This window comes from Leptodactylus fuscus, chromosome 1, assembly GCF_031893055.1.
Source record: "Leptodactylus fuscus isolate aLepFus1 chromosome 1, aLepFus1.hap2, whole genome shotgun sequence".
In the NCBI taxonomy this organism is placed as follows: domain Eukaryota; kingdom Metazoa; phylum Chordata; class Amphibia; order Anura; family Leptodactylidae; genus Leptodactylus; species Leptodactylus fuscus.
The window spans coordinates 61,643,868-61,667,353 of NC_134265.1; the positions used below are offsets into that span (position 1 = coordinate 61,643,868).

At 41.9% G+C, this 23,486-nt stretch overlaps 1 protein-coding gene across 1 annotated transcript; it reads right to left on the minus strand.

Annotated features, from left to right (window-relative positions):
• Positions 1-327: 327 nt before the first annotated feature.
• On the minus strand, positions 328-22,952 carry TMEM161B (transmembrane protein 161B). Its single transcript, XM_075271082.1, has 13 exons — positions 22,874-22,952; positions 18,996-19,069; positions 11,453-11,556; positions 10,651-10,737; positions 10,095-10,192; positions 9,850-10,006; positions 8,986-9,137; positions 7,405-7,465; positions 4,981-5,121; positions 4,016-4,129; positions 2,914-3,088; positions 1,516-1,612; positions 328-1,402 (listed from the first exon to the last, which is right to left on the minus strand). Exons 2-13 carry the CDS (start codon positions 18,996-18,998, stop codon positions 1,137-1,139), a joined length of 1,455 nt encoding a protein of 484 aa, XP_075127183.1. The 5' UTR covers positions 18,999-19,069; positions 22,874-22,952; the 3' UTR covers positions 328-1,136.
• Between the last annotated feature and the right edge of the window lie 534 nt (positions 22,953-23,486).

Genomic DNA, 23,486 nt, shown 5'->3' on the forward strand with positions numbered 1-23,486 from the left:
AAAAATTATATTCTTCTCACTCATGGCCCTACAAAGAATATCAACCTAGGTATCCTTAAACTGGTTTGCAGGTCACTTAGCGCTGTCAGCAGTTTTGAAAGTGGTCAAAACTGCTGACAGATTCCCTTTAAACCCCATATAGACAAATCAAGAAATAAATAAAGTGAGAACTTTTATACATCTCTTCTGCCAATAGGTCTCATTATCTAAAAAACAAAAACAAAACAACCCATCTCATATATATATATATATATATATATATATATATATATATATATATATATATATATATACATACACACATATAATACATCTGACACTACAATCTCTTACAGGTGATTTTGGAGTGATATTTAGATTAGGCTTTAGTAAAAATGATGCATAAATTCTGCAAAAATAACCGCCACCCACCTCATCCATGTACATACACACAGTCCTATATCTGGCAGTACGAGCACCAACACTTGTCAAGTGTTTACATGGTCAGTGAATGAAGAACCATTGTATACAACAGGATTTTTTTTTTTTTTTGTTACTTGCCGTCAAGCACACTTGGCGGTCAGGCATAGAAAAGTCACCAGATACCACACAGTTGTTCACATACATTTACTGTAATATACAGTAGCAATACATTCTGTCCTGCTGGAACTTGTGTCACTAAAAATGGACAGAGCCAGCAGAAATAAATTAGTCATCTTCAAGCCTCAACTTTCTTGTATGGCTCAGATCTCTACAGACAAATGCAAGGGATATTCTCGTACAGTATGTTCCATTGAGTTGCCATCCATTTTTTTGGAAGTATAAACCCAAAACTAAGAATAATGTGAGTGTAATACCAGCTAATCAAAGATGACTAGGTTATTTTACATCAGTCCAATTATTGTTATAAAAAGCAAAAAACAAAAACAAAAATCGGAACAAAACGAATTCTAGGTACGTGAATCAGCAGTTAAGTTTTCTTCGTCCTCTGAGGTAATGAAGATTAAGCTCACAACAGTGATTTGATACAATATTTACCCTGAGAATACAGAGGAAACATTGATACAAGACATGACGCTGCCGATATCTATGTGCTCTTGCCGATGCAGCTTCTTGTCTTATACTTGGTCCTTTTAGTATAAATGTTATCAAGTTGATCATGCCACTATTAAATACTGATGATAGAACAAACCAAAGAGGCTTGTAGAGAAAAGGCAGGCTGCTATCCACCAGGTAAGAAAGGATAAAAGTCCCCGGAAGAGAAGAGGGGTGAAAATGTTCTTTAACCCCCCAAGTGCCATTGTAATTTGTGTAACGGTTGCCTTCATTTTTTCTTCCGGACATGGCACTTCAGAGAAAGCCGGGCTCGTTCCTTCTACTGCGTCTGAAGCATTTGGTTCGTAGATGCCCCAAGAATGATTACCTAAAATTTTAGGGAAAAAAAAAAAGAAAAAGATTGAAATACAAAAAAAAACCATTTACGTGCTTGGTGCATTTACTGTTGTACACATATTCAAGTATCATATTCATGCCTACCTAATGTCTTCAAAAGCAGGGTTGTATGCAGGAGCATAACCATAGGTGCAACGTATTGAAGGGCAATAACACAAAGGTAGTAAAACACTCGAGCCACCTAAAAGAAAGGGAGAATCCATCAGTGTGCTGCGAGTATGAACAATCGACATAGCATACTCTCCACACTAATAAAGCACTCGTTTCAGAAAGAATAAAAGCAGCAAGACATTCTGAACCATATCAGGACAAAACAAGAAATATTTCTGCAGTAAAAATGGACAAGCATGGTGTGTGTAATGCTAAGGGCTCGTTCGCATCTGCGCACGGGAGTCCGTTTTGCAGGTTCCCGTTTCCTGCACAAAACTGAGCAGGAAACTGAAAGCTGTAGGACTCTTTCATACCCATTCATTTGAATGTGTTTGAAAGGTGTCCGGCCGTGAGCGCCAGTGAGAATTTTATGCTCTCCGTGGCGAAACCGGTTTTTTAAACGGACACAGAGTCGGACATGCAGTACTCTGTGTCCCGTTTAAAAAAAGCGGTTTCGCCGCGGAGAGCATAAAACGTTCACCGGCGCTCACGGCTGGACTCTGCATGACAGGTTTCCGTCTTCTGCATGCAGAAGATGGAAACCTGAGAACGGAGTGCTGAAAGCTAGTGTGAACCCAGCATAAAAGAGTCAGTATTATATGAATGAAAAAAACTCTTACACTGGTATTCCATTCCTTCACTGACTGACCGGTCCCAGCCGGTTTCAATCTTTGCTGGAAGTGGTCAACCACTGGCCTCGGAGATGACTTGTACACCTATGGCAACTGACTAATCCGGCTCCAGCAGTCATGTGTCATTGTGTACAGGTCATGGTAAATTTTATGTGTATCACAAAAACTGCTGATACATCATAACCTGTATGGCCAACACTGTCATAGGGTTAAAAAGAATAAGGGCCCTTAAAACAAGGCCTACTGAGATGAGAGGGCCTAACCAACACCCTACAATATTTCTTTTTCGAAGAAGCTTCAAAAGATCAGTTTTAATAAAACCTCACTCTTCTCAAGGTCAGTTTTTCATAGGAGAGAAGTACAAGTAAATATAAGAAACTTTATAACATTGCTAATTAAAGCAAAATGCTTCTTTCTCCACTGAAAGAGTCTGGAGGGAGGGAGAAGAAAGAGGTTTATCATTAATGCATTCCTGATATGGACAAGTTAATTCTAACAAAAGATATGGAGAGGGGGAGAAGAAGGCTGCAGGAGGGAAGAGACAGACACTGTGAGACTGCCCGAAGGAAGGCGCAGGAAGCCTGATAAACGGAGAACAAAGCATTTTTCTTTAATAAAATATATTACAAATTATCATCATTATCGTCCTGCATAATGAGTCGAAAATAATACACAACAAGATCACTTTAGGTAGATTTACCATTTTCTGTAGTTCCATGGTGCTTATCCTCCCAGCTTCCTTCTTCATTTGATCCACACATTTCTGAGCCAGATTTAGGTACGCCTGGAGATGGTACCTCATCATCATTAACCGTAAGCCACACAGGAATATGATGATCCAAAGTCGCACTGTGTCAAAGGTATCCTCGGTCATTCTGCCACCATAAAAAAAAAGGAAAAAACCTTTTAAAGATTTGCCAGATACGTCTTATAGGAGAGATCTTTGCCTATTGTGAGAATAAGAATCCAGTGTCTTATGCTATGTTTTTGATATGGCTGTAAAGAGCAGAAGTTTCCGTTATACTCTACACAAAGTTATGAGCATAGCTAATGACAATGTGGTGAACCTAACATTTTTTTAATCATGTTTCTACATTTTTAACATCTTCTACAAGTGCTCCTGAAAGACCTCCCTTAAAGGAGTGGTTATCTTGCTTCCAAAAGTTATTTGCAAATACATCAAAAGCAGTGTAACATACTCTGTTCCCTTGTGCAGCCTTTGCTTGACTTTATTTTACTTGTTGCTCCTTGTATTGCTGCTACTTATGTGCAGTGATTCTGTGGACAAACTACATTTCCCATGATTCATCTGTCTGCTCTCACGCTTTGGGTTTGCTGCTCATAGGAGGACAGGGGGGGGGTGTACCATGTGACCTCGGAGGTGGGAGTGATTTATCACCAGTGATTTCATTGCAAGGGAGAGTAGAGAAGGGAAGGGGTACATAGAGAGTGAGATCAGGCAGATGAATCACGGGAAATGTAGTTTGTCCCCAGATTTACTGCACATAAATAACAGTGATACAAGCAGCAGCAAATAAAATGAAGCCAAGCAAAGGCTGTACAAAGGAAAGAGGTTATTTAGCACTGCCATGGATATATTTGCGGATAATTTTTGGAAGCTGGATACCTTCTTTAATGAACTTTGTTCTTTGGGATAACTCTACCTTATTTCCTAACACTAGTTCAGTGTTTTATCTATGAAAAGGATGGAGAGTAGGTAAAAATGGATGTTTGCATGAGGCCTCACATAGTATTTTTAGTTTAAGAGCAGGCAATGCACTATATATTCAATATACACTTACAAAGGTACACTTTCCTTCCCCAGTGGTGGATTCAGAATGTAATCCTTGGTTATAGGTTTCACCCACAGCAGCACCATCAACAAAGGTGATAAAAAATTAATATGCAGCAAAAACCTACGAGTTAAACAAGTAAATAATGTAAAGATCAAAATACAAGTTATAATAATTATCATAGTTCAAAGACAAAGCCTAAAACAGCAGAGGTAAAGCTTCCCCAGAATATCTATATAGAGATATTCTATATGTAGAATGTAAAAAAACTAAGCAGAAAATATGTCATGAGCAAAAGTTTGTGCACCTTGTGCAGTGGAATCAAGCTGAAAACTAAATGGAGAGATTGCTGCTTATATGCTAGGATTCTGTAATTCCCACAGACTTGAATGCAGCAATGCAATATATATCCAGCTCTTTAACTTAGTCTGTGGTTGCATGTGGGCAGTGAACTAGCAGAATGGGCCTTGTAGTAGGTAGGGACCTCACAACTATAGCATTACCGATGGATATGCCAAAAATGTCAGATGTGAATATGCCACAATAAAAGGGATTCTTTTTTTTAATCGGAAAGAACAAAGAATACTCTGATTTTCAGAACTGCTTGGAAATTGGTTAGGTAGAAAAGGAACAACATTAGGCTGCCTTGGCATCGCTTACATAAACAATCTACAAGACACAAGTCACGGTATGGTCTATCCACAAGATAGGGGAAAAGTTTCAGACTGTTGGTTGTTTCACCACTGGGACCATTGCCAATGTGAGTATGGGGGACCAATGTCCTTTGTCTGAAATTTATGGATCTGCGGTTGCTCATATCTGCTGCCACACCATATATTGACTATAGAAAATCCACCACAATCGGCACTAGGTCACCTTTGACAGAGTGGGGTCACGGGACCCCTAGTGCATTTTAACATCACAACTGGAAAACTCATCCTCAGACTGATACATGACCCTAATAAAATCCTTACTGTGTCGCAGTTTCTCTTGTTTGATTTAGAGCATCAAGGTGCATCTGTGCCAAACGAAGGCCCGGGAATGTTAGGAAGGCTCCAATGAGAGAGCACAATACTGCCAGGAATAATTTAAAGGTAAGCTTGGACACGGGACCTCTGCAGGAGAGAAAGAAAATCATTACACAGTTATTACTGTAAGTTAATGTGCAACACATTACTAAATACTACTACAAGGAAAAAAGGTTAGCTTCTTAAAGAGGACATGACACTTGTCTGTTTCAGTAAATACTCGTATTCCTCAGGAAACACCAAATCTGAGAGTCTTATGTTGTCAATTTATAGATAAAACGTATAGGATGAATAACAGAAGAACAGTACAATGCAGAGTACTAAGAAAAGCTGCTCAAAAATTGATATTTTATGAAGAATATAATTAATAAATAAAAGACATGTCCAGAGAAATTACTGGTTCTCCTTAAAAGTGGTTCTTCAGCACTTCAACATTAATGGCCTGCCTTGAGGATGCAGAGTAGAGGGTCACCTGCTGGGAGTGCCATGAGAGAACAGTGCATCATTCCCTCAATATTCTTCCAAAGAGATTGAGTGTATATTGCAGCAGTCTAGCTCATTAAAGTTGTTATGGACAGTACTGTCAGGAGGAGCGTTCCTCATAGCATATCTAGACTGTCAGGAATGCCCTTCTGACAGTGGGCAAAGATCTGGTAATGGCATCGATATCTTCAGCCCTGGGGCACATAACAAGAAAGCCGACAGTGAGCTGGATTCAGTGCACTGTCAGCTTTCTAGTGGTATATAAAAGCGTATGTGCCTGAGGAAACTTATTCCATATTCATAGGTTAGTGAATAAGTGTCAGATCACTGGGAGGTCTGGCCGCTGCAGCAACAAGGTGAACAGAAGACTGAAAGTCCCCCATACCTCCTCCATTTGAACGAAGCACCTGAGTCCTTCTATGAATAGTGCTACTACATGCACAGCTACAAGGCTGCTTGGACTATAATCTCCAGCAGCCACATTGCAGTACGTGGAGAAATGGCACTTCATTCATAGGAGGGAGACATGGGGGATTTTCAATTTCCTGTCATCATCCCTGAGGAACTTGGGAATCAGACACTTATCCCCTATTAGTGTATAGGAAATAAGGGTCCTAAATAAGACCAGCTCTAATTGTGATAGGAGTATGTGTGCCCCATTTAAAAAGTGTATGTGCAACAGCCACTGTAATTGTATCCCACAGGAAGGTCTCGTAGCTTCCTACAATGGTGTTTGACAATGGTTTTGACCAAGAGTTAAATGTCTGGGATCAGAGTTATCTCCTTCACTGACCATTAAAGCAGCAACCGCTGTCTGTCACCGCCAGGCTCTTGCTACAATTACGTGGGCACAGCTCCTGTCCTTGTACTATCACAAAATGATATACATGAATCGCACCTCTTGCTGATGATGTATATATATGTTAAGGAGTTAAAAATTACTGTACCTTAAATAGCTAAAAACCATTCCCAACAAAGATAAGCCACTCACAAGTGTCCAGAGTGTCATGTTTCCGTCCAAAATCTTTTCCCCTTCTTTTTTTTTTTTTTTTAAAGTGATATATTTCACTATTTGGTTTTTGTTTTTTTTTATGTAGATTGTGAGCCCCACATAGAGAAAAGCTCACAATGTACATTTTTTCCCATCAGTATGTCTTTTTTGGAATATGGGATGGAAATCCATGCAAACACGGGGAGAACATACAAACTCCTTGCAGATGGTTTTATGCCCTTGGCGGGATTTGAACACCAGGACTCCAGCGCTGCAAGGCTGCAGTGCTAACCACTGAGCCACCGTGTGGCCCCGTCTTTTCCCCTTCTATATCAAACAGTGTTAGTAAACCGCACCTCCGATTCTAAGACATCCTTTTATAAATAAATAGTATATGTGAATATAAGAAACTTTGTGATATATTAAAGAGATCTGCTTCCTTTTCCACTTATTAGGCTACTCTCCTCCTCCTGATCCACCCGTTTACATTGGATATGGCTGCAGATTCAATCTCATACACAGAACTCAATGGAGAGGGGAGGGAGATGAGAAGGTTGTTGATTTATTGCCTCATTCACTGCACTGGTAGCCTGTTATCTCTAGTAGAGCAGTCCTAAAAGAGCTTCCTGACTCACAGAATAGCAGAAGCAGCAGTTCTCAGTGCGTTCTGCAGGCTCCTTCTCCCCTTTCTCCATAGGCTAATATGTAACTCAGCTTCATAATTGAAAAGGAAACATATCTTAAAAATAATACCGTATAGATTACAAAGTTTCACATATTGACATGTACTATTCAACTAGAGGTTTTATAATTGGAGGAATGCTTTAAATAAATCACATGGCCTGGAAGAAGTAGAACAATGTCTGAACAGTCCTTTCCATACTGGAAATACTTACTGAGATTCCAAGCCTTGTTTCTGAAGAAATTGTACAGCACTCTCCGAAAAATTAGTGAAGCCTAAGACAAAAACACATTTCAGTAAATGAAACATAGATGTATTCCTTCCACAAATGTATGACTACATGGACAACTAGGTGTAATCAGTTTTTGTAAGGCCTCCTGAATACGGTGAATATAGACTGGAAAATCCAGTCCATACATTGAGCGGTTTTTCTGGCCTAAACCTAGCCAGGAGTCCATTAGTGACTATGAAGTACAGGAAAAAGGAGCCATGAGAAGGCAGGGACACCTAACATCATATATCACTAGGATTAAAAGAGTTACAGTCTCTGGATACATTCAAGTCCTGGAAACGTAGTCGCTATATTGGCCAGATTCATATTTGTCCATGCGAATGGAGCCCTTAGATCTCTCACCCAGGAAAGGGGGATACAGGGGGTCACCTGCACTAAATTTTCATGACTTGAGTAGAAACACTTAAAATACAGGGAAACCTCTCCAAAATATCACCTCTTTGACACGATCACCCTCCTAATCCAGGTCCCATTTTCTGTGACCGATTTTCAGGTTCCCATATTAAACCATCTTCATTGAGAAGACCGCTCTCCATTTTTCGGTGGTCTTCACAAAGAGGTTTCACTGTATTCAGTATGGCGGCAGTGTTGTGTTGGGGTTGGCTCACCCTGGGTGCAGTTACCATATGGCAGCCATTAATTGCTGCCACCATCGATACATAGACATATCACAATATATCCCATCACTGCTGCCTAGATAGCAATAATGCCAGTCAATGACTGAGTTGGTAGTAGGGGATATTGTCAATCCTTAGGGAGAGACCACCATTTAAGTGTGTGGAGTCTTATTAAGCCACAGACGCTCCACTGTGCAAAGGAACATGGGAAGAATATGCAAATCTGTCTTCCATGATGTAATTAGGATGCCAGTGCCTCAGTCATGCAGCCCAATAGAGGGTGATCCCTTTAACATCATGCCCGACCTTCCCAGAGGCCTTTGCTACAATGACGTGGGATTTTACCAAGTACAGTCTCTCAGCTGAGGCTAGCTGTTTTGGGCTATTGGGCTGCATGACTGAGGCTCTGGATCTTTCCAATTACATCATGGAAGACAGATTTGCATATTCTTCCCATGTTACTTTGCACAGTGGAGCACAAAATGGCTTTATAAGACTCCACACACCTACTTGGTGGTCTCTCCCTAAGGAGTGACGATATCCCCTTAACCCTGTCTAGAAGCCTCTCACCTCTGCCAAGTCAGTATTCTCTGCGCCGGGCTGAAGAGATCCAATCAGATCGAAACAGCTGTCCTCGGCTGAGAGACTGTACTTGGTAAAATCCCACATCATTGCAGCAAAGGCCTCTGGAAAGGTCGGGCATGATGTTAAAGGGAGCACCCTCTATTGGGCTGCATGACTGAGGCACTGTCTTCCTAATTACATCATGGAAGACAGATCTGCGTATTCTTCCCATGAGTTGGCAGCAGTATATGTAAATCGGAACAGAGTTATTTATTCCATTTACACATGAAGCACTCCTTTGCAATTTATGCCAATTTCTCACCTGTCTCAAGTCCAAACTCCAAGTAGTTTTCAGTCACAATAAGGATTGCCATGGCTTTAACGAAGAAAAAGAATCCAAATGTGACGCAGACAGATCTCTCACCACCGTCTTCAACTTTAAAGTAATGGGTTGTTAGAGAGAACAGTACTTTGCTGGACAAGAACAGTCAAGGAAAGCTAGGATATTATACGGCAGCTTAGTGGTCACCATATGTCGAGAAGTGCAACTTTCTATAGAAATAACTTCATCATGTGTTTATTCAGATATAAACAGGAGACCTGGACTGACTGATGTGCAAAGTTATAGTTACAAAGCCTAAGGACATGGGGTAGGTTCCGTGCAATAATGTTTTACATTATACATAAATCAAGAAGTTGGACCGAGGTAGCATGCGGTCATATATCCAAAGGTTCTGCTCGATTGGGGTCTACCTGATACTGAGAACAGGAAGCCAAATGAAGCAGCAGGTTGCACAGGTCTATTGCCCCTACATCATTGAATGCTGTCCTCTGCCAATAGAGATGAACGGAGCAATATGCCTGCAGATCTGCAGATCCATTCATACAAGGAAAATAGACCTTCATTTCTGGGATCAGTGAGGAATTCCTGTGGACAGGTGATAACTTGCCATCTTGATCAAAGATCTTTAAATATTATACAAAAAAAAAAAAAAAAAAAGAAGAAGAAGAAGAATTTACCCCAACAGTATATTTTGGTAAACTATTGTCATCCAAAGTGGCCAAAAAAAGTCACTTAAGCCAACTGAAGTCTAGAGTGTACGGCCAGTGCTCTGCTCACATCTGCATTATTAAAAATGGCAGGGAAAACAGTGAAAAATTGATAATTGATAAATGTAAAGGATACATGGCAAATGCCAGAACAAGCATGCACCACACTATGCTGATATTCATCTCCTGGGACGGATCCACTAAACTGTAATAAGCTTCGGTTATCAGATACACGACTGTAGCAGCAACAGTGAAGTCTACAAGCCACTGATATTCAGGGAAATAATGGAGTGCTGGAAGAAAAGAAACTCTTTACAATCACTGAATATATACAAGATGTATGTTGTACTTGTAAAGAAAGTAAAGAAATTGATGTCTTACCTAAAGTATCAACTTCTGTAACAGTCTTTGTTTCCAAATGAAGGTCAATGTCTTTGGGAATGGTAAGAGGTTTATTCTCGATATGGCCATTGTATTTTCTGCAATAGGAAAAAAACGGAGACAAATAAGGTCACAAACAGAGACACCTGGCCGATACATTCTCCTTCAGACGTAAGAGAAGTATTTGAACGTGGCAGCGGTTTATTGTACTCTGGTCTACTGAAATGTTATGACAACTGTGTATGTTAATGTAGGACTCAGGGCCACATCATTGTTTTGGGCAGGTTAAGTGAGACCTACAATGGCCCTCACATTATGCTGTCACTTGCTAGGCTGCACAGTTAACAGTTAATAAATAAGTTATTCATTGGTATAGAGAAATCACTACTTATACAAAGGTCTCTTGACAATCCATAAGAATGTACAGGGGTGTCATCATGTGGATTTTTCTTGTACCAAATACTGGATTTCCAGCGTACTATAGGAAGTGGGTACAACCTACACAGAGCAGAAATTGCCAGAAAATGTATTTATTTATCAGACAATAAGACATTACCTATCTTTTTTGCTCTTTCCTTTAATTTGTTGCTTTCCAGCAAGTGTTCGTAACTCGTCTTCTGTAGGATGCTGGTACCAATATAAGCTGTGTAATAGAACCATAGCCAAAATATTAGGAAAACTGTTCAGTATATGTGCTATCAGACAACTTTAGAAAGACTGGTCAACCATCTAATCTGTGTTAGTCGAACTGTTGGAAACAACATCGCAGATCTTTAGTTCTGATATTCGCTACTCTGCTATTAGAACTATTAGGCTGTGTTTTATTCCCCTTTCTATTGAAGGGGTCTGGCCACCTTCAAAAGGGGGTTTCCACTTTGTAACATTGATAGACTGTCGTTAAGACAGGACATAAACATTAGATTTGTAAGGGTCCAACACTCAGGACCCATGCAGATCAGCTGTTCTGTGATAGCACAACTCCTAGTAATGCTTATATGTTGGGGGCCGTTCCCTTGTATCACTTAGTGGTAACCTTGGCTTCTACAATGCTGCTCCACTGAAGTCTAAGGGGCAACGTTGAGGCACCTAAAGCCACTGCTACACTTTGCACTACGACTACATGTAAAAATTACCGGGGCACCACACTTTACCAGAGTAGCTGATCTGCTGGGGCCCTGGATGTTGGACAAAAAGATTTAAATATTGATGGTCTATGACTTGGTAAGCCCATCAATATCCTAAGGCTTTTCCTAAGGACAGTCCATTAATATTAATAAGTAGATAACACCATTTAAGTATTACAGTATGTAAGAACTTCTTAGGTATGTGGACAAGTAATAGTCACATGTTAACATTACCTGCCATTGCAAAGGAGCCAGCGAGCCAAAGAGTAGTGCGGTATGATCTTCTGTAGGACACTGGCCATCACCATAGTGACAACCAGCTGCACGCCTATCACACCCTGCAGAGAAGAATGCTCACATATGAGATGACAGCACAGATATACAACAAGGTTCTAACTTTCACTTGTGTAAAAACAGCTTTGAACGGTGTTAGCCAGTGGATGTGAAATTTTTTTTTTTTAGATAAGTTTTCAGTAGTTGATACCTTTATTAATGGCGAACTTAAAAAATGATGACATATTGCGAGCTTTCGGGAACTGCTAGAATGGTCCCTTCATCGGGCTGGTATAACACAATATCTGAAGGCAGGCATATTTATACAGGAATGACGTTTTACAATAACTAGACACCACGTGACTGATCAAAGGAACCATAAACCCTGAGAACTCTCCTGTGAACTCATATATATGGGGTTTTTTTTAACTGTTTATTTGCATATTCAGCTTTCCATCTATTTTGTATCTAACACTCTATTCGTGTATAAATATGCCTGCCTTCAGATATTGTGTTATACCAGCCAGATGAAGGGACCATTCTAGCAGTTCCCGAAAGCTCGCAATTTGTAACCATTTTTAAGGTAGCCATTAATAAAGGTATCAACTACTGAAGACTTCTCTCAAAAAATTTTTTTTTTTTTGTGTAAAAACATTAATACTCTGTAAGGGCTCGTTCACATCTGCGGCCCGGCACTCCGTACTTAGGTTTCCGTTTCCTTCCTAAAACACAGGCAGGAGACGGAAACCTGCAGGAGTCTCTCTCACCCGTTCATTTGAATGGGTGAGAGAGATGTCCGGCCGTGTGCGGCGGTGAGCGTTTTATGCTCTCCGCCGCGAAACCGGGTTTTATAATCCGGACACAGGGTCAGACATGCACTACTCTGTGTCCGGATAAAAAAATCCGGTTTCGCGGCGGTGAGCCTAAAACGCTCACCGCCGCGCACGGCCGGACCCGGTCTATGGTTTCCGTCCTCTGCCATGCAGAAGACGGAAACCATAGTACGGAGACCCTGAACGCAGGTGTGAACCCAGCGTAACAAGTGAACATGCAGCATGCTGTAGGAGAGTTGAAGCTGAGATAGATAACAATGTCCCATACACACATGCGGTGTGTAAGGGGCCAAAGTACCGAATGTGGTCCCAGACTGTTAGGGAGCCATTCAATACCCGGCTGTGTGACACACTGATCCCTGTTCAGTCACTGCATCAAATAATAGCGTTAAAGAGCAAGTAAGCATCAGATAAGAGCACCGAAGCATTATTTTCTGCAGTGTGAATGTAGGTTCCGATTTAAACCTGTACACACTGCAATGAGATTCCTTAGTAGTTAATAGTGATTCTATAATAGTAATAGTACAGATTCTCTGCAGTCCTACAATACTTAACATACGTTCTACAGCAGAATTCAAGTTGCTGTAAATGACGGCCTGTACTCTGCAGAAACTCTAAGGCAACTGTGGGGACCTCCAGCCGAACCCCCCTCCCCCAGCCCCATTTGGTGGTGGTGGGGGGGGGGGGGGGGGGCTGCATTTGGTGGTCTAATTCCACAGGCCTGAAAAGTAAACTCTAAATCCTACCAGCTATGTACATAGAATGTGCTATAATTGTCTGAGCAGAGGGACATGTGCAATCATGAAATAATAGAAAAATATTGTTCCCATATGGTCACTGCTCTAAAGCCAGGACAAACTGGAGATAGACAGCACTATGCCCTATCCCTAAATAGATTTACTTCACTAATATCCACATATTCAGTATTGCAATTTCTGATTCCCACAGAAACTTTTTCTAGAGCTACGTCCTTGCGAAAACCTATCCATACACATTATATCTACAGTGGCGGCCAAAAAGACCCGCACCATTTCACAAAATGTAATGACTGTCTTTTTCCATTTCTATCCTTTTCTCTCCCGGATGACGAGTATTTGGCAATTTTGTACATTTTTCAGTCGATTTCGTAGTAGGAAGTATACATATCATCTGCAAGGATTCAATTTATACGCGTCACATACATTTGACAAAATCCACTGGTGGTGCATTTTTTTTGGCCGCCACTGTAGTTTGGCTGAACTGGCAGACCATCCAATGTATATGTGGCCCACCCATCTCTCCCCCCAGTGGCCTATGTTAGGGGACAGAAAGCAGGTCTGCTCTTTATTATGCTTTGGGAGATAGGTTATACCCAGAGGTGACTGGCTGCAGTTTTCTCCTGTGCTCTAATGTCATTACTGGGAACATATACAAAAATGAGGATGCATGTATATTGGGGTAGGGGACATTGGGAAAGAGATCTGTAAACAGCATATATTTCCATGTGAATTTTACCCTACTTTTTCAGCTGCACCATTGCTGGAACCTTTAAAGTGACCCCAAAACAGGGCAGGTCTGGTTTATACAAATCCAACAATTTCACCATGGTGGCCAAAAATCGCAACAAATATATACATATAAACAGTGAAAAACTCCACATCTGACAGGCCTAATAAACAAAGCATGCACATAGAATTTTTTTTTCATTATACATTTGTCCCCCTTGCTAAATGTACCTTTATTGTCAAGATAAACATAGTCACAGCAGAAAATATAACAGTCTCCAATGTGATCAATAATCCTAATAACTATAATAGAAACCCTTGTACAGCTTGCAGAGTATAGCCTGCTGTATAAAGCCAGGGGTTCAGGTGTTATAATGAGTTGCGCTTTTCTCAGATATTACATGCTGTCAATGGTAAGAGTACATTTCTGTCTACTACCCAACAATGAAACATCTTAGGAGCGTGTCCCCTGCCGTAATGCACACATGCAAATAAAGACTGATGAAGGACGAGATTACTTGTATCAACACAAGGCCTGGCCGCTTACTGAAGTTTATCAGTCACACACACAAGAAGGAAGGTGGCATGGTGGAGGTCAGGGAGAACGCTTTCCTTATCCATAGTCTTGTTTTTCTTTGCTACCAATCTGACTTTCTTTTTATACTGCCCTATGCTCTTGTTCATTCTGTATTACATACTATTACACAATGAATTAGCTATTACATAATATTAATACTATTACACAATGAATTATTACATACTATGAATTAGCAGCTATAAATCGGATGGAAGACCCTGTGGAGTATTTTATTTCCTTTTGTTTCTATTGTTAAGCATGGACAAGACTCAAGACCTGATTCAGCTGGAGTATTCCTGTGCACATGTGCCTCTTACCATCCCCCCAGGAGCTAAGGACAGCATGGACACCACACGGCATGGAGGAGAAACCTACATGGATGTGTGGACTTCTTCTTTCAAGGAGATGATTTTTGGTGTCTATTGCTGATGTGTGAAGATGCCTACAGCTGACTGGTATTTCTTTCTTTTACTGTGGACACGTGGGACTCTGTTACAGCCTGGGAACCTACCATCACCCACCTACCCATGTGTTTATGGAAGCTTGGCAAGAGAGCAGCACCCTGTCTACCTGGATGGCTTCAGACTTCTTGGGCAGTAGAACACAGTGGTAAGAAGAAAGGAGGAGGAGGGCTTGTGATGAAGGACATTTGGGGCATTTTTTGTGGTTAATGGACAATAGAGCTGATACAAGATACCGAACAATCAGCTGTGAGCATGAGATCTCACTACCTACCAAAGACCTACCACATGTTATCATGATGCATATGCTGCATATGTCCCCCACCGCTGCAAAAAAAATGTTTTTGGCCTGTTATATCTACATGCTGTGACCTCCTCCTCATGTCCTCGAACCACATTCGGCTGTATTATTACCATCACTCCGCACAGAGAACTAAATGATCCTGCAGTGTCTTTTCTTTCTTTCTTTTTAGTTGCTATGATTCCTAGGATTTCTCTATCTGCCATGAGCTTGTATGTGTTTTCTCTCTTGTTATATACTACTGTACCATCCATGAAACTGTATCACTCAAATCTCCCCATTGTGGGACTATTAAAGTATTATCTTATTATACTCCTTACTGTAGACCACTTTATAATCCTACACAGGCCTTGCATAGTGACTATCCGCCCACTCATATGGGGAAGATGAGACTCCTGTCCATGAGATCAGTGAGGGTCCCAGCAGTCAGAACCCCACTGATCAGTTTGGTTGGTTGTTGGTAATCGCACCTTTTCTGAGGACATACAAATCCCTGGCCCATATTTCCTAATACTTACAATGTGTAGACTTATCATCCAGCCAGATTCATCAGTGACTTCTCATTTCTAGATTGTCTAGTCTAAGTTAATATACCACTTACTAGCTGGCTTTGAGACGGAATTTTAAGCAAAAATTCTAGCGTAATTTCTTGTATCTAAATCATGCCCTCTTTCCCATAAAGCTGCACCTACCTGTTGAGTAAGACGGATAATTTTGACCACCAAAACCACCACTGGATACACAATGCTTTTGTTTATTTGGGTGGGTTTCTTTGCCGCAATTAATCACAATTAATTTAATGTTTTACCTTGTTATGATTAATGAATGAGTATATTAGGACATGATATGTCATTGAATTTTGGTCACCAGCAATCCTGACAGCATACAGTTAGTAACATATCCTTTAGCCAATGGTAGTAAGATGCTAGGTTCACAATAGCGTCCGGGTCTCTGCTGTTTGGGTCCGCATGGAGACCCGAAAGAAGTAGAGCCTGCCCATTAGCCTATCCCTATTCTACGATACTATTCTATGAAGCTCGATAACTGATATCTGATGAAGGGTTTATACCCAAAACGTTGCACTGATTATTAATATGTGGCACTGGATACTTCGGTTTCATCATCCACCGCATATCTAAGAAGAATACCCAAAACTGATGTACTGTTCTACCCTCAGGTTCAGTTTGAACAAATGCCAGGCAGAGGCAAGTTCATTGGACAATCCCTTTAAGTGATATGTAAATCCAGGCATGCAGTACATTCCTATAGGTTGAATTGTTAGTGCTGTGTGATATTGTCTGTACATCTAGCCTCTGATCTCCGCAGACAATACTGTATGGCAGATATTTAACAGTAAATAATAGAAAGTGGAAACTTGACTGTCCAGACATCACATTCTCAGGACTGAACGACCATCAGGAAGGGCCGCATTCTATGTAGACGTGGCCATTTTATTCATACGCAGCTCCATGTGACAATGGCAGCTCCACATACCGAATGACCTGTTCTACCACTTCTCCTCTCATTCATAAAAAGTGTTATCAGTGTGAAGTGCAAATTTTAAGTAACTATTTAGACACCAACTTATTGCTCTTCAGGCTGGATATCGGATGCAGTCACTAAACTCTCGGCTTCATCTGTGCATTAAGGGTTAACAAACTCCGCCTACATCCAGGTATTTGGAGTTAGAAAACGCTCCTGTTAAGATCTTGCGCATTAGATGAAGCAGACTAGATGAATCTCGCCAGGGCCGGCCAACTAGTGGTCGCACTACATTTTTCTGACAGACTAAAATGACTCCTTTTAGCATTTTTGAGGAATATTTTTAGCCAAGGAGGAATGCAAGTAAACAAGCAATCATATATATGATAAAGGAATAGATTTGTCACGAGTATGGGGCAAATAAAACTACATTCATTCTCATGGCCCTTCCAGATCAGCTACAACATCTAAGCAGGGATGCAAAAGACCCCAGTTCTTGTGATCGGTGGGATCCCAGTGGTTGGAGCAAGATACCATACACCCACTGACCAAACATTACCTATCCTGTGGCAGACATATTTATTTGTTCCATATAAAAATATTAATGGTAAATTGATATGATATGTAACAAAGTAAGGTCTCATTCAGACTAGCATCAGATTTGCGATTTACCTCATACAAATCTTAAAGAGGATCCTCCTGTTTTTTGAGCTAGGGTATGTCATATACCATTGTAAGGCCCCATGTTGCAGAAACGCAGCTTTTTTTGCACAGATTTTGTTGCGGTTTTTCGAGCCAAAGCCAAGAATGGCTATGAAAGGAATTGGAAATATGTAAGAAATATTTATACTTTTAGCTTTTGTTCATTCCACTCCTGGCTTTGGCTCAAAAAAGCACAGCAAAATCTGCAACAAAAAAGCTGCATTTCTGCAACGTGGGGCCTTAGGCTCGCTGTGTACTGCATTCAGTGCACCTCCAGCTTTGCCAGTATCTTCCCCAGTTGCAGAAATATTGGTTCTGTTCATTTCAGTTACTGACATTACTACACTGTCTGGGGCTAAGGCTCCACTGTTTAGACTAATGCCCCACGTAGCAGATTGCAGCAAAAAAAGCGATGTGCGAAATTGCGTTTTTTCATAGAAAGTCCGTAGAGGTTTTTTGGTTCTATTATACCAATAGGAAAACTGAGTTTCCTTAGGTATAATTGACATGCTGCGATTTCCAAAATTGTGACGTTTTGGAAATTGCATCATGTCCGCAGCACGCATCTTTCCACAAGGTGTGGATAGGAATCGCCAGAATGACCCTCTGAAGGTACACTTCTACAGTGTTGTACCATGAACGGGCCAACCACTGGGATCCCCACCAATCACATTAACTAGGGTGTTTTGCACCCCAGTTTAAATGGAACAACAGCTCTGAAATGAAAGCCTCTTCTTCATTCAATTCAAAGGAAACTTTATAGATAGTTGAGCGCTGTACTTCAGCTATCTATAATGGCTTCCATTGAAATCAATGAATCGGGTGCATTTCTAACCTGTTACTCAACTCAAACTGGAGCACAAAACATCCCAATTCTAGTGACTGGGAGGGGTCCCAGCGGTTGGAGCCACCACTAATCAGCAAGTCACCCTTTATGCTGTGGATAGAGGGTAATTTTGTATTAATGGAATACCTATTTAAGAATCTTAATTTTGTATTGTAATATGAGCCAGAGTGCATACAACAATCCGAGTCCTAAAAGTTCGTTCTGACAGTTTTTCCTGTTTTTTTTTAACCAAACTGCCCCCATTAGTAAACTGTAGGCTCAGTTTCCTTAAGCCATAGGGAAATGCAAAGAAATTATCATCACTGGTCAAACTTAGGATACGTTCACACACAAACTATAGTAATTAAAGGAAAAACCATAGGATGCTGCAATGATGCACACTGCTACCACCCGGAGTGACCAGAAGGTCTGTCTCATGTGCTAGTTCAAGAAGATACAGAGAACAAAACTAATACAGGTATAAAAAAAAACAGAATAAAACTACATTATGGACTCTCTACATTCAACTACTGTATAAATAATAGTAATCAATCACCAATGGAAAATATTTCATACTAAACCAAAAGTAAAACATTACAATACGTTATATAATAAAATACACTATTAACACAAAAAAACTAAATCTAAACCATCAAATCCATAAAAGTAAAGAAAATATTACAGAATTAGGACCACGAAACACAAACAGGGTTTGCACTAAATGACTGTGATCATATAAAGACGGATGAAACAAAGTAGCAAGTTCTACATAAAGAGAATATCCTAACACAATACTACAACACATACTCATGAACAGAGGACATGAAGGGCACATTACCATCTTTGTTCTGAAGGCTCGTTCTTTAAGATTCTACAAAGCGAGGAACTTTGTTCGGATATCATATATAGGCACTGGAACAGAAAGAAACAGAGTGATTAGTCGCACGACCACAAGCACTCGCAGACACTATGAAGGTAAGCAGAGGTGAGTCTCTGAAGGGCACCTGAGGCAGGCAAGTGTGGGAATGTGAGGCAAGGAGGCTATCCCACACACAATGAGCACACCCCCTACTGGAATAGCAAGGTGTGCAAGATAACAATAGTGGGAGGAATAGTCCGAGCACTGTAAGATATTAGCAATGTAAAGACTTATGCAAAACGTTTAGTGTTAAGTTGATTAGGACAATACACCCCACAGGCATTAAGGAAGACTGATACCCATTGTAAAACTACCCCCAGTACAACCATTCCTCCTACTAAATCCTTTTTCTTTTTTTTTTTACAGATATTGCTTTATACTATAGCCAACGTCATAGCACTTAAGGGTTATTCACGTTATGATGTTCGTGGCCCAATCTATGGGAAAAGATTGCTTAATGAAATGAAGGGGCTTCAGAGATGCTGTAGTGCATCCCCTTCAGAGCAGCGCTAACAAGTACCCAGTTGTGTAACATTGCAGTCAGGCCTAGTACCTGTATACAGTCAGCTGCGGCTCTGTACACAGTGGAGGGCCAAGTTACGGCTGTACAGGTGAGTGAAGGGGGATGCTCGGTCAGAACTGAAGCTCCTTCATTCATAGGACTGGTGGTGATCCCAGAGGTATGGGACTCGTAAGCAAGCCTACCAACATTTCATCCCTTTATAAGATGGGAATACCCCTTTAATGACTGACTGAATAAATAAGTGCACCTCCAGTTATGACCAAGGTTAGGGCTATACGACAATCTGTGTCACGCAACAAAAACTTCCAATACATTCAAATCACATCTCTAAAGACTAGAGATGAGCGAGTACTGTTGGGATCAGCCGATCCGAACAGCACGCTCCATAAAAATGAATGGATGCACCTGGTACTTCCGCTTTGACGCCGGCCGCTTAACCCCCCGCGTGCCGGCTACCTCCATTCATTTCTATGCAAGCGTGCTGTTGGGATCGGCTGATCCCAACAGTACTCGCTCATCTCTACAAAAGACGACAATAAAAGGGTTGTGCAAAATAAGTGTGACTTCGCTAGATGTTCGACCGCTGGCACACAGAGATAAGGAGATCGGGGCCCCAAAAGTTCCAATGATGCCTCCTGGTCAATGAAGTTCCAATTTATTCACTTTTCTGGAGCTGCTGGGACTGCAATCTCCAGTTTCTCTATAGCAGTGAATGAAACATTGGTCATGCAAGCGCACTGGACCTACAGTCACATGGATGATACAGGGCGGCTTTTGGGACCCTTAACTCCCGATCTCTGGGGGTCCCAGTGGCCAAACCCCTAGAGATTACTGGGAGTCCAACTGCTGGATAGGGAGATCAGGATCTAGAACGGTACAACCACTTTAATTCACACAACTGTTTTTGTCACACAATTTTATGCCACAGTGTAGCCCTAGCCTAAAGCTAGCCAATAGTCAGGTCGCCTAGGAAGCAGTATAACCTAGAACACTTTAATGCAAGTTATACCTTGTGCAAAGGAAGACATTTCTACTAGTGGAAACTAAATGTTTTAGTTACAAATAGATAAAGTCCTGTGAAGCTCACACTAACATCATTGTAACAGATCACCTTTTCTGATCATATTTATTAACAATTACTGCATTTTAGCTAAAGTATCTTGTGGGTCTGAAGTTACAGGGAATTTTTTTTTTTTTTTCTAAGAAACATAGGCCCAGATTTACTTATAGTTGGACAGTGTAAACCGTGTGCTAGATTTATCACAGTAGCTGATACATCCTTACACTGTCTTTATTCTAAGCTTATACCTCCTTTTACTTGGTTTATGAGGCAGAATTTTACAATCCAATTTTGGCACTTTTAAGCCACGCCTCCTTTTCTGAGAATCCACATCAGGCACGACACAGTTACATAGTTAGTATGGTAGCAAAAAGAAATATGTCCAAGTTCAACCAGAGGATGGGAAACAGCATGCCATTCTATACACCTTCATAACCAAAGATACTATTTTGCTCCAAAAAGGCATCTAACCCTTTTTTGAAGCTGTCAATTTTTTTTTGCCCAAACTCTATGCGCCACATTGCACCAAGTTTACACCAGTGTTTAGCTGTAACCACAATAATAAATCTGGGCCAGAGGATTTAGTTGTAAGTCGCACACTGATAAGATCAGGCATTTGCAGAATCCATGCCACCACTTGCTGAAATGTATGGGTGGCCATATAATACATGCTCATATCGAGTTGACCAAGGGTAGGCTCTACATTTTTTTTTTTACCTGTTTTTTTCTGTTTGTGTTATAAGATAAGTAAATCCCTTTAGGTACTATTCCGTTATCGGGCCAGCAGCAGCGCATTTCAGCACCAGCTTTCGGGACAGCAGTTCAGTTCAGCAGCGGGAATTACAATGACATCCGAGGACTGCTGGCCCGATGCTTGTGCCCAGTAGCCAGTACATCAATGACCCCCCCTCCATCTCCTCCTCCTTCCAGTGCTGCCCCCCAGCTCTCCTTACATCTACCCCGTACCCTCTCCCCGCCACATGACTAAGCCGATGCTGGCCCGATGATAGAGGCCGTGCTTGTGTGTAGTAGGCAGTACATCGATCGATGCCCTCATCCTCCTCTTCCTTCCAGTGCTGCCCCCCAGCTCTTCTTACATCTGCCCCGTACCCTCTCCCTGTAATAGGCCTCACCGTAAATCTTGAGCAATGAATGCTACTAGATAGCCGCCGGACGCTGCAGAAAGTTTGTCCCTCCGGCTCGCTGTAGCTCACCGTTCCTATAGTCGGCGTGTTTCTTGTCAGGGCCTGGATTGAGCCCCGGTGTCTTTCCTTTCGGTCTCGGTACTAGCGCTGAGGTGAGGCCTAGTCGTGTGGCGGGGAGAGGGTACGGGGAAGATGTAAGGAGAGCTGGGGGGCAGCACTGGCAGGAGGAGAAGGATGGGGGAGGGGGGTCATCGATGTACTGGTTACTGGGCACAAGCATCGGGCCAGCAGTCCTCGGATGTCATTGTAATTCCCGCTGCTGAACTGCTGTCCCGAAAGCTGCTGCTGAACTGCGCTGCTGCTGGCCCGATAACGGAATAGTACCTCCCTTTACTCCCACGGAGGTCCTGCTGCTCCTGGGTCTTGTTTTATTGGAAGTCCTTGTTGCATGTGACCATTGAGGCCAGTCAGCGGCCTAAATAAAGGAATCGGGACATCACTCGCATACATCGCCTGCGACGGTCTATGTCCTTTATTTTGGCTGCTGACTGATCTCAGTAGTCACGTGTGGCAAGTACTTTCACCAAAACAAGCCTCTGGGAGCAGCAGGACCAGACCGTGGTGGGAGACTCCATGGATAGTTGAATATGGGTTCCACCTCACTGCACAAAGTAAGCTATCCCCGACAAGCCTTTTAAGTTTACCAATCTGTATTGAAACCCCTCTGTATCACTTCCTGGCAATTGTCGAATCTTGAATCGCTGCCATTTAAATGTGGAAACCCAAAGCAAACAAGGCGCATAGGACAGCACACGTGTATGAGCAGCACTGAGCACATGTCTTATCCATGTTCAGTCCTGGGCACCATGTTACTGACTGCAGCCATGCCAGGTATCCTCAGTGCTCTCATTCACACAGGTGAGAGCAGCCTGTTCACAGCAGCAGCAGGTGAGTGACTGTGAAGCTGCTGTCATCCATGAATGCCTGCACTCAGCACCTACAGCTGCTCTCCCCCACATCTATCCTCCTCACATAGTGAGCCCAGCTTCCATTTGTCCCCAGTACACACCGTTCTCTCCAGTCACCGGCACCACAACACTTCTTGTGCTGGAGGTCATGCTAGGACCCCATCGTACAGCAACATGGCGGCGCACTCGCCTCCACCGTGGCTCTGGCACTCTCACCAGGCACGGTTTCCGTGATGTTTATACTGATAAGCACAATCGGAAAATGTCTAAAGACCCGCGGAATATTCAAACCAGAAATCTGCATGCGTCAGAAATAAAAATAAATTAGTACAATTATAAACAGGCAGTATGAAGACGGCACAAAACCCAAGGACCCCGTCCTGTTCCGAGCATGCGCACTGACAACAGTAAGCCATCGCGTTAGCAGTGATGGGGGAGTTGCCTAATCACATAGACATCTCTTGTAATGAGTGGTTGTAGAGCAGGGGTAGGGAACGTATGGCTCTCCAGCTGTTGCAAAACTACAATTCCCAGCATGCATACTGGCTCTGCTGTTCTGGGAACTCCCATGGAAATGAATGGAGCATGATGGGAGTTGTAGTTTTACAGCCGCTGGAGAGCCAAAGGTTCCCTAGCCCTGTTGTAGAGTAATGTGTTTGTGCCGACAGGGTAAAGCTTAGCTTGTATGGGCGTAGTGAAGGTCACGTGATAGGA